This window comes from Dendronephthya gigantea, unplaced genomic scaffold, assembly GCF_004324835.1.
Source record: "Dendronephthya gigantea isolate DGI-Jeju-01 unplaced genomic scaffold, DenGig_1.0 000142F, whole genome shotgun sequence".
Classification (NCBI taxonomy): Eukaryota; Metazoa; Cnidaria; class Anthozoa; order Malacalcyonacea; family Nephtheidae; genus Dendronephthya; species Dendronephthya gigantea.
The window spans coordinates 314,499-326,448 of NW_021163152.1; the positions used below are offsets into that span (position 1 = coordinate 314,499).

Here is an 11,950-nt window from a genome sequence, read left to right on the forward strand (position 1 = left end):
TTTCTTCGCTTTACTATCCCGTCCAACACGAAAATCGGAATTTAAAAGCAAGTAAATCTTTGGAACTGTTGTAGAATATGATAAACTGACAAATTCGCAAATATAGTAAATTTAAACCCAGTGGCAATATGGCGTTTTACGGCCATGATATCCTAATCCGATAAATCATATTAAAATGGAGCTTTCTTTCAACCTAGGTGTAAAGAGATTGAAGATTTATAACTGGCTATTCACAGCCAAACTTCGTTCTACATAAAACACGTGATGTTCAGCTGTTGTTTGCTGTATACACTTCGAATATTCTCATCAAATGTTCTTCGAGAGCATGTCGATTTCTAATATGCCAAATAAGGGAGTTCGCATTCCCAATAACTGATTGATTACATATGGAACAGATATAACCCATTGTTTGCCTGGTTTAAATAGTTTTCTATGAGTAGTTCAGTTAAGCGTTTATTTCAGTTCAAATATGCTTTATACCTTTTCTTCTTGAAGCTTGTATAAAAGCTTTTGTCGCGGTCCAATAGCGGAGACCATTTCTTTGACTGTCTCTTCATTGAGTAAAAGGAGGGATTCTTGATCAATCATGTTTTCTGAAAAAATATCCAATTGTAAAAATATGTTACCTTCCAAATCAGGCTGAAACTGAAGTTCAAATTGGTATTAAAATGCCAATGCCACCAATGGGCTAAAGTGGCGTTTTGTGACTTACGTTTTGGAAAATGCCCTTAAAAACTCTGTGTAACGGCTTAGACTGAATTACAGCACATGTTAAAATAGTACCACGTAGTTTGAACATTACCAATTATTAGCATTTGTCAATGAGAAATTGTTTAAAAACGTATATTTTTTATATTTTTCATCGCTTTTCATTATTCAGTAAATGACTTCCAAATATATGAAGTGTTTTAGTTGTGGTTGTAAATGCGGAAAAAAAGAAAAAAACAAAAAACCTTACCTTCAAATACATTTTCAAGGCAAGAAAGATTCCACTCCTCAAGTTTTTTTTTAACAAAGGGATCCATTTATGTTAGATTAAAGTGCTATTCGGCTGAAAAGACTTCCCGATGACAAGTGTTTGTAAAAAAAAACTAAGAAAATCTCGGGAAAAGCGCGAAAAGTCCGAAAATAGCTTATCCGATCGGGATTACTTACTTCGAATAACCTTCTCAAGTCTCATTGGTTTGTTCGCATATGGGATATATTGAAGTACCTGAGAAAGTGTTCGAGAGGAAATGGTCCTATAGCGGGGAAAGATTCCCGAGCATATCTTATTTTACCTTTTTCCTGGTAAATTTACATATCGTATTTTATGACGCGCTATTCCCGTCAATATTCTGATTAACAAATATTCGTTCTGTTATATTTATATTGCTGCTAAGTTTATTTTTTCATTGACTCTTCGTTTATTATTAATTTGACAAGTTTTTATATTCGTTCTAATTAAAATTCATTTGCAAGTTTTGATATTCTTTCTAATTAAAAATTTTGTGCATGTTTTTTTTATATTCGTTCTAATTAAAATTCATTTCCCAGTTTATATATTCGTTCTAATTAAAAATTATGTGCATGTGGTGAATGTGGTGACGACGTTCTCGCAAATCGCAAACCAACATGGCGAACAATATGGCGAACGAGATTAATACAGCTTGTATAGCTGCTGCAAATGCCTTACAGGCGCTAGGTCATTTACAGCCTGGCTTTGCTAGCAATATATCTCCTAGATTAACTGAGAGCATGAACGTTAACAACAGTACAGAAACCCAGACATCGACTATTCCAGTAACTCCAGAGTCAATTCAATCGCGTCTTCAAACGTGTTTTCCAACTATCGCTGCTCGGCAAAGTCGTATTCCTCCAAGAAGCGGCAGGGTTTCCAAAAGAACAAAAGGAAGACCACCTCAAGGCAGACCAAAAAAAATGATAATTTATAAAGACTTGGTTCTTCTTCCTTCCCCTGATGTTGAAAAAGTACCAACACATAACAGTCGGGTTAAGCTGGAAGAAAGACAGCTAGTTTGCCACGAATTTCCATTCAACAAAGACTGGGATGAGATGACGCTTAAACGTGAAATAATGAAACAATTTCCCCAAGTAATAAATTTCGAATTTGTGAAGGTATGAATAGTTCTTTAATTTTATATGTGTTTACTTTATAATGTCAGCTAATACTAATCGCTCCCCCCGTTTGGGCAAAGTATGAAAACAGAGTGTATTAGGCACCATGTAAAAATAATCCGAAATTAAACTTGGTTTGAATTTAATGAATGCCTACATGCTTCATTAATGCCTATAATGGAGCACCATTAAAGATTATGAACATTTCTGATTTGGGTTGACAGGGTTGACAACCCTACAAAGTGTTAGAAAAGTCCAGCTCTTGCAGTATTGCAATAATTAATCAGGGGGGAAGTTATGCTTCTAATTGCAAGCCAGGCAAGGTCATAAAATTGAAAAAGGGTAAAAAGTGTTAAAGAAATCTCTCCTGACACATGCTGACAGGGCAATATTGGTCAGCTTTGATGCATGTCCAAATCTTATGTTAATACTTATCCTGACACCATCTTACCTTGTAATTATGTTAAAACAGTTCAAACAAACCTCACCTTACTTAGGTGTAACATTTTATGTTGAATGTTCTCATGCAGTAATGTAGAAATAGAAGTTCTTTGTTTTGTTGTAATGTGTTTTTATTATTATTTACCCACATTTGTATTTATAGCCTTGCTATGGCAAGTTAATTAAACCGAAATTCGCAGATGGAGTTCAATTGAACTCAGAAAGAGTTATCAAAATGGCTGGGCAAGGGGCAGTATATGTGAGGTCAAAGTTTCCATTGGCCGAAGAGGATGAGGATGATGAAGAACTTCAGCAATTCACTTTTAGTGAAAGGTAAATTAGCATAATTTTTTTGTATTTAATTGATAATCAGTACCAAAGGAGTAAATGAAGCTTTATTTTATCTGCAAATTTTGATTATCTTGTTGTAATTTAAATCACAAGGTCAGTACAATAAAAAAGTTACATAGAAGTTCACTTCAAAGGACTTTACTTATATACTTTCATTGCTTCTTATGTTTTATAATAGTGAAAGTGGACGTATTGATGATACTAATTGTGAGACACATACTTTAACAAGAGAGAGTTCTTTACTTCAACAACAGCAATTTACAAATTTTGTTAATGAGTTGCCAGCAGCTATGAACTCGCCTCATTTTAATGCTGATGAAATTCCGGACAACATACAGGAGATAGTAATGGGTAACAATAGTTGTCCAACAGAAATGCTCACAGTGGAAACAGTATGTAGCAGCAGTACTACAAGTGGGCAAAATGTATCAGATACTTCTTCAGCTGAAATGGAATGTGGTACCAGTCTTGTAGATGTATCAGATATGATGGTGGGGAATGAAGATTATCATGATGGGCCTAATGAGGCAATTCCTATAGTCCAGCAACCATATAAAGTAATCAAGATACACAGATTAAATGTTAAAAAAGATATGATCACTGCATTCAAGGAACAGTCTATTATGGACTGCAATCTTACATTTGTGTTTATTGATGGAAGAGGGAACGAAGAGAAAGGAGCTGGAATCGGAGTGGTGAGAGATGTTATTAGTCTTTTCTGGAAAGATGTGTATGATTCACTTCTCATTGGCGAGAATGAACGAGTGCCATATATAAGGCATGATTACAATAGAGCTGACTGGGAAGCTATCGCAAGGGTGCTTCTTAAGGGCTACCATATGTGCCAGTACCTGCCACTGCTTGTTTCAAAAACGTTCTTGTCCTATGTTTTATTTGGAGAATTGTCAATCAATGATCCAAGTGTCCTAATCCAGTCTTTCATGCAGTACATTTCTGCAGATGAGAGAAGAGTAATAGAGAAAAGCCTAACTGGAGACATAGATTTTGAAAACACAGATCAGTTAAACGAGCTTCTGGACGTGTTGAAGATATATGACTGCCGATCACGCGTTACACCGGAAAATATTGCAAAGATTATCCAAGAAATAGCGCATAAAGAAATTATCCAAAAGCCGCAGTATGTTACAGATTGCTGGAAGTCCATAATCCATCCCCTCGCAGAAAGCTTTCCAAATCCAAAAGCCCTCATGGACGTGTATGAACAGATAAAACCATCTGTCAGCAAGATAACAAAATGCATTCAGTCATACCCAGATTCCGATGCAGAAAGAGAGTGTTTGGGATTTTTCCGTCGATATATCAGGGGTTTGGACAACCCTGAAAAGCTATCAACCTTTGTACGATTCATCAGTGGTTCTGAACTTATGCTATTTGACGGTATTCAAGTGACATTTACTAATTTAACTGGTCTTGAGAGAAGGCCAATGGCTCGAACATGCAATACTTTATTGCAGCTTCCATCAACGTATCAGTCCTTTCCCGAATTGCGAGAAGAGTTTAATAACATTCTTTCAGGGGATAATTGGGAAATGGATATGGTTTAAAGTGTTTAGGTATTTGGCTAGTAATACCTTTGCTGGTAACTACGTATCTATACAGAACAGACGGAAAACTGTCATTGCATGTGGTCGTTGAGTTATCATAGACACGATAATAGTTTTATTTGAAACATATATCGACTAATTTTTTTAAAAAATTGATGTTATTTACACTGTTAATATTATGTTACTCGAGGCAGTCTTTACTCCAAACTTCAACGCATTTATGTTGACATTTGCAAAAGGTTTGGGTCTCAATATTGACACGACGTTATAGTTTATAGTCTGCATACAGAAAATGCGTTGCAAGTTCTAAAGTTTGTCTTATACTGCTCTATGTAGATATACATGATCTTCTATATGTATTTTTAGAAAACTATGTAAAACCAATTGATTGTTTATTGGTTGTGCAAGTGGTCCGGTCGTTGAATTTATAGTACCAGGTACTCCAGAACTTTGGACTTTGAGTATAATTTTTTGAATGTTCTTTAGTACATTTATACATACAACTTTAGCACATGCATTTAGTCGTAAAATAAGGCAACTACTAAATAACTGTGATTAGGATTAGCGTCCATTTAACCACGTTACAAATGCCAGTTGGCAAGTATACCCATGCAGTTAAGATATTCTTGCCTCCCTTCCAGACCATCGTCATTTAACGGGTGACAATTGTCATTCAAATACCTCAGATTTTCTTCCGAGATGTGGATATCTATTTCTGGCACAGAAACCTGATAGTCTTCATCTTCGAGTGGAAATGGGCCTTCAAAGTCAAAGCCATAATAGGCCATATCAACTTCAGACAAAATGCTCTCCACCCCAGTATGTCCACTGTGCATGTTCCGCAATGTTCCGTCTGTGTACATCTGAATTGGAGATAAATTATTCTCAGTAGACATGCGATGATTGTTCCATTGTGAAACAAACTCCTTTAACGATCTGTTTATTCTCGGGATATAAACAAAATGTAAGGCAAACAGGTGAACGTCGTTTAATATGTCCAAAATGCCATCAAGTTCCATCCTGTCAAAAATCTCGGCAAAATGACAGAGCACACCGGCGTAAACATCTTTATGAGCCCTTTCGACCCTGCAGTTGTGTACAGAGCTACCTGTGATAATGCTCCCTCTATCAAGTCCTCGCATTTCCAGCATGTACCTTGCAACATCAATGTTTTCAAGCCCATGGTCGCTCCTGACTCTTGAAGGAAGACCATATTCGGAAACACCCTGCAGAAATAGGTTCAGCACAGTACTTGCTCGATTATTGTTTGCTACATGTGCATAAATCAGAAGCCTTGAGTAACCATCAACACAACAGTGCTCAATTAATTTGTACCTGATAAGTTTGTGATTACCGTCAATATGCCATAACGAATTGGGAGCAGGTACTGAATACTTTCGACGATAAATTGTGTCATTCCATCGTAGCGCTGTTCCCAGAGGGTCCAACTCGCGCAAGCATTGTCGAACTCTGCTTCGCTGTACTTTAAATCCTCTAGCCCTAAATGCTCCTTGTAATCTCCGCTGACCAATGTTTGGAGTAACCCGTCGAATTTCGGTAGCTATTTCCTTTAATTGATTATCTATGTGCAACGAAAGGTAAAATATATTTAAATACGAAATTCTGAAAATCCTATTTATTCATATCATGAATCACGATCACAGTATAAATATTAGCCTTTATTATTGTGGCTAGTTATTTCGCATTGACTCACTTTTTACAGCATGTCAGGTGTATGTTTCCATGCATGAAGAGATTGGAGTAATAAAGTAATTTATAGTGTGAAAACGGCCTTTTTATCTTCTTTGAGGCTAAGGTATAAGAGTGAATAAAATGTCTCGGGGATGAACTCGAGAATGGGTTATAGATAGTATTAAGGTCGTTTGTCAACATATGCTCTGTAGTTGGCGTCGAGGCTATTAAAACGTATGTATGTGTCGCGCAACTTCGCCTCTCTGCAAGTTACGCTGCTGCTGGCACCAGATTCAACGAATACCACAACTCGGGGACTGTATTTTTAACTTTTATTAACACTCTATGTACAGGTATATATTTTGTACACACTTAGTGCACGTCGATGACGCAATACTCTTAAGACGACACGCTTAAGAAAGACACACTCACTCTGACGTTACGGTGACAACACACCACACAATACAACTCTCCTAATAACACTAACTTAAAGTTTACAATTCTACATATATTTATACTAAAGCTATAGGGGATATTATTCCATTTTGACATCAATTTCCTTTGCGCAATTTATGCACGTCCCAGGATGTTTTTTCCCGCAACGCGGTTAACTCTCTAACCGCACTGCCCCCATTCTTCCATCCGTTTGCGTTAGCGTGTGGGACAGGCGGTTTCCTTCTTCGTGGTTGGACGTGCGTTTGTTTGCGCGCATTATTTCCCCTGTTTTCAAGTTACTCTATTTCCACATAAATGAATATAACTATATGAATATAAAATACACACACAACACAAACATGACATTTGACACATTTTCACGACAGTATGCTATTCATGACCAGTACCTGATAATTCTGAAAAATTGTCTTCGATATCGGTGGATAACTGTAACTCGTCTCTTTTTCGTCGTAAGGTACTTTCACTGATACCGAGTATCTGCGCGATCTTGGCCCATGAAAAGTGCAATTCGCGAAGGAATTCAATTTGCTCACGTTGGATAACTAAGGCAGGCCGTCCAGGACCTCGTCCCTGACCTGTAGTCGTAGGGCAGACGAACGACACAGCTCTGTCTTCAGAATTCTGCTGTCGCTCTAAGGTTACAATTACTTCTAAAATTATCCGCGATTGTCTCAAGACAGTGGTTATTATAATCTTAAAATCATCTAGTATTTGATCCTGACTTTGTCCAATGCTCGCGACTAGTAACTGCAACGAACCAATTGCGTCCTCCAAGTGAGATCGTAATGTTTCGAGGTATTCAGATTCGATTTCTCGTGTGTTAATTTGTTGAATTTGAATAAAAAGCGATCTTAGAGAGTGTGTGAAGTTAGTAAGGCCTATTTCATTGCGTTCCCTGGCCACATTTATGCGACGTGTCGACATTTTATTATTTAAAATCCAACTTTTGCGATGTGTTTGTATATTTTAAAAACTAGAATATGCAGATCGAACAGAATTTTCAATTAGAACGAATATAAAAAAAACATGCACAGAATTTTTAATTAGAACGAATATAAAAAAAAACATGCACAGAATTTTTAATTAGAAAGAATATCAAAACTTGCAAATGAATTTCAATTAGAACGAATATAAAAACTAGTCAGATAAATAATAAAATTAAATGGAAGGGTTATTAAACGAAGAGTCAATGAAAAAATAAACTTAGCAGCGATATAAATATGACAGAACTAATATTTGTTAATCAGAATATTGACGGTAATAGCGCGTCATAGTATTTCATGTTAATACTCATCTAACATCACAACTTCATACAGAGTCTTAATATAAAGATTAAAACATGAAAGTTCTCATCGAATACCCAAATATACTATCGCACCCCATGTATCTCGAGTGGTCAGATGAACAACATTTACAACAAGGTAATATATTTATATTTATGCCCAGTTCTGTTCTCGATCAGAAACATTATTTACCTACTTAATCAGGGACAATTGGTCTTCTTGGTCTAGCTCCCTCAGAGCAAACAGAGCAAAAAATATATATGGAATTGTTCAAGGTGACCTTTTCATAAATTTCATGGAATATGTAGTCATGTAGAGGGTACATAAGCAATTTAAAACTGTATGGGTGTACAGCTAGGGCCATTTTAGAGACCTTTTGTCTTGGGGGGGGGGTGAAAAAAAAGATGTACCTGTAATAGGTAGTTTTAGGGGGGTCCCTCCCCAAGAAGATATTTGTATTTTGGAATCTGTGCATCAATTTCTTGCATTTTAATTTGGGGGACAGTTCTTGATGTGTCCCATCTAAACAGAATGAGGTTTGTTGTACGTGATGATATCATACCTTTTTCTAAAGGCCCTACTGGAAAGTGTCGACTTAGAGACATATAGAGTTGGGGGTGCATCTGGAGTCCTCTTAGGATATATTTGTATTTTATATTCTGACAGACTGTAGCTTTATTTCATGCATTTTGGGGATAATTGTTTTTTGTCCCATCCAAACAGTGTGAGGTTTAACTGTTATCAAAATATCATTACTCTCTTCTTATCCAGTTATTTACCCACTTTTTTCTATTTTCACTCAAGAGGGACCTTTACTTGTAATGGGGTGGCACAAGAGCGGCTAGGGGGCATTTTCCCCTTTAGCCTATAATATTATCTGATCTAAAAGGCCCTGTGCGGCTATGCTCAAAAATGGTTGCAAGTTTTCTTTTGTGGAATGTAGTCTAATTTGTTATATTGGTACATGCATGTGTGTATGTAGGAATATATGTGTAGGAATTGAGTTGCACAGGCTGCAGATTATATTAAATAAGAATATTTATATTAATTTATATATATAATTGGGGTATAATACATTGTATTAGTTAGTCTATTTTCAGAGCTAGAGGGAACCTAATTCAGTGTGCCCTATTTATTTCTTTGACACATGCCAGGGGATTCTATTTGTCAATAGGGAAGCTCTGGGGCTTAAATTAATTTACTAAAAAAAGGTAGGAATGTCTCTATTTAACCAATGAATTGACAATAGCAATAAGACCCAATTTTTTGCTTAGTTTTACCCTGTCTTGTGCTTGCAGTTGCAGACATGTTTACTTGGCAGATACTCTCATCCACCAGCATAGGAATGTCTTGAAAATTGGGGGGCTGAAGTTCACAAGGTGCTCCCATGGTTGGCACCAAGCGAGAAAAATTTTGAAATTTGATTGCTTTAGATCTGCTGAAATGCCCATTTCAGAGTCTACTATTACTACAACCTATAAATAATTTCCAATACTCAGTTTGATCGAATTTCAAGGCTTGTTCTTCATAACTGGTGCATTATTGGGGGGTTCGAAATATATTCCAGCCCCCCATATATATTATTGGGGGGGGGGCTGCGGCCCCTGGCCTCCTGCTTCCTACGTCCCTGCTTTCAACTACGACTATATAAGTGCGAAAGCCTTTGTAAATTATCAAAGCAAGATGACTGGTGCAAATATTATGACAATATATAATATGACTGATGCATGACAAATTTATCTGCATGGTCAGGAATCAATAATAGAGTTAATTGCATTTTCTAGCTGTTATTAAGCCAGTTGTGTGTACTACCACATATCTGTTGTTTTTTCTAATGTCAAGGACATGGTTATAAATGAAAGCAATTTTAAATGCATTAATTTCACTTAATTTTTTATTTTCTCCTCCTTAATATGCAGTATACAGTAAAAGCTACCATTTTGTTTAGAGCTGGTATTTTTAAGTTTAACGCCAGAAAGTTCAGTTGGCAATGTGGTTAAGAATTCATGAATCCCAAAATTCTCAAGTGACAACTCGTTTTGTTTGTCATCGCGACTCTGCACCGAATTTCTTGAATAAAAATCGTTATAAAAAGAACCGGTCTTAAAGTTGACAAGTGGTCCTTTTTCGGCTCAAATTTGTGCGTTAAAAAAAAGCGAATTGCAGACATTAGGACTGTTTGTTAAAATTAAAAAATTCAAAAACACGGGCCGCCATTTTGCTTTGTTGTTCCAAATGATTATGTCATTTTCATTAACCAGGAACGCGGTTAGGCCGCGTATTTCTCGTTTACGACACGAAAACCAACCACGAATTCTTACCAGGAACACTTTTTTAACCATAATAGGGTTATTTTTAAACTAACCAGGAAATTTTAACCAGATCATTTTTAGAGTGTAGTGAAGCAGTTATATGTATACATAACATGAAAATATACCAGATGTCGGGCAAAAATGTGTATATATGTTTTGACCCGGTTTAGCTCACAAGTTCACAAGCTGTAATGATTATATAATATCACTTTAAAGTCCTCTATAATTATCATGCAATTAGAATTAAGAGGAAGGTTTCCACTACAGGCGGAATTTTTCCATGGAACAAAAAGTTTCGCCTGATTTTCTTATTAATTGCGAAATATCGACCGTAGCGGACTCCCTTGACAGCTAGGGCACATTTGAAGAGAAAATCAAGAGAAAATTTTTGTTTGATAAAAATTCAACCTAATGGAAAACCGCCTTCACTTATATAGTACATGAACAAAAAGTTTCAACAGATGTGTTTACATGACCTATTTTGGTAAAACCATTATGAAACGTTATATTACGTTACTCCAGCGGAGGCGGTTTTTGGGACAGATTATTTAGATTTTTGATTTATATAGGTGCAAACTATGCGTTACTGAATTCAATACGTTCTTTAAATAATAATATGGCATGCGAATTTGCTTTTATGTTGATGTTAAAGGTATACTTTTTCAAAATAAACCTATATAGTGTGCGTTAATTGATATTTTCTTCAACCAAACTTAACAAACTCACTTCCATTTTGTTTGCTAGATCACGCAGCTCTTTGCCAAGTGGTGACTCTTCTTGTGACGCGTGGTGATTACGGTATGCGTTACGAACTTCCCATAAAAGCGTGAAGGCGCCGAAACCTGCAGTAACCATTCCCGTTAGCTTTGCCGCTGTCTTCATTCCCTCCTTAACGGCTGTTGTAGCTGCTCCTTTTGCTGCCGTTCTTGCTGCTTGTTGTGCTCCTTCAGCGGCTGCTTTAGCGGCTCCTTTAGCGGCTGCTTTTTGTGCGGCTAAATCTCCACCTTTTTTTGCGGCCTCTTTAGCTGCTTTCCGAGCTGCTTTTTCAATTGCTTCCTCAATAACTTCTTTATATGCTGTCCGTGCAGCTTTTAGAGCTTCTTGTCGAGCAAAGTTTTTTGTAAAGCCGTCGGAAATTTTTTTAACTGCGGATGATGCGCATTGTTCCGCTACTTCTTCCGTACCTTTAAATGCTCCTTTCTCGGCTATGAATGACAATAATTTAACTATCGATGAGAGGATCTCGTGTGTTTGCGGTGTAAGAAAATACGAGACCGGCAGTAATACAAATTGACTCAGTACATCTATAGCTGCAGTGGAGCCCAAATTCATTCCTATGCATCCAGCGCCAGCAAAGACGGTGTGCAATTCACGAAGTATACGATCAGATCTTCCCAAATCCCCATTTCTTATCTCATTAAGAATCTCGTTCACCTTTCGCACTGCTTCATTGTCTTCAGCTATTTGTTTTAATATCTTCTCCTTCAATTTGCTCATGCGCTGACCTCGATTTAATTCGCTCTTTATGGCCCAGCCCCCACCACCAACAGAAAAAACTCCTCCGGCCCATGTAAGACTTGCTATTAACAACGGGGTTGCAAGAACTCCAGTAAAAATTGTTATTCCAGCTGCCACTCCAAAGCTTCCACCCAATGCGCCAGTTAAATTTGCATTCCGACTTCCTGCAAAACACTCCTTGTGAATCGTTTCTGCTTCTTCTGAAAATTCTAAT

At 36.9% G+C, this 11,950-nt stretch overlaps 2 protein-coding genes across 3 annotated transcripts; one reads left to right on the forward strand and one right to left on the reverse strand.

Moving 5' to 3' along the window:
* Window positions 1–1,614: 1,614 nt before the first annotated feature.
* On the forward strand, window positions 1,615–5,329 carry LOC114536664. Its single transcript, XM_028558015.1, has 3 exons — window positions 1,615–2,118; window positions 2,723–2,892; window positions 3,089–5,329. The coding sequence occupies exons 1-3, from the start codon at window positions 1,615–1,617 to the stop codon at window positions 4,473–4,475; spliced, it is 2,061 nt and encodes a 686-aa protein (XP_028413816.1). The 3' UTR covers window positions 4,476–5,329.
* On the reverse strand, window positions 5,053–7,588 carry LOC114536687. Of its 2 annotated transcripts, XM_028558041.1 has the most exons (3): window positions 7,010–7,588; window positions 5,811–6,057; window positions 5,368–5,701 (listed from the first exon to the last, which is right to left on the reverse strand). In XM_028558041.1, the coding sequence occupies exons 1-3, from the start codon at window positions 7,545–7,547 to the stop codon at window positions 5,464–5,466; spliced, it is 1,023 nt and encodes a 340-aa protein (XP_028413842.1). In that variant the 5' UTR covers window positions 7,548–7,588; the 3' UTR covers window positions 5,368–5,463. The 2 variants fall into 2 exon arrangements, with proteins under 2 accessions (XP_028413841.1, XP_028413842.1); XM_028558040.1 differs by having other exon boundaries at window positions 5,053–6,057.
* Window positions 7,589–11,950: the final 4,362 nt, after the last annotated feature.

Coding starts and splice junctions, on each gene's coding strand:
- LOC114536664 (XM_028558015.1), top strand. CDS start 1,615: ATGGCGAACAATATGGCGAACGAGATTAATACAGCTTGTATAGCTGCT. Junction 2,119..2,722: donor TAAATTTCGAATTTGTGAAG/GTATGAATAGTT, acceptor TTGTATTTATAG/CCTTGCTATGGCAAGTTAAT. Junction 2,893..3,088: donor CAATTCACTTTTAGTGAAAG/GTAAATTAGCAT, acceptor GTTTTATAATAG/TGAAAGTGGACGTATTGATG.
- LOC114536687 (XM_028558040.1), bottom strand. CDS start 7,547: ATGTCGACACGTCGCATAAATGTGGCCAGGGAACGCAATGAAATAGGC. Junction 6,058..7,009: donor CAATTTTTCAGAATTATCAG/GTACTGGTCATG, acceptor CGTTGCACATAG/ATAATCAATTAAAGGAAATA.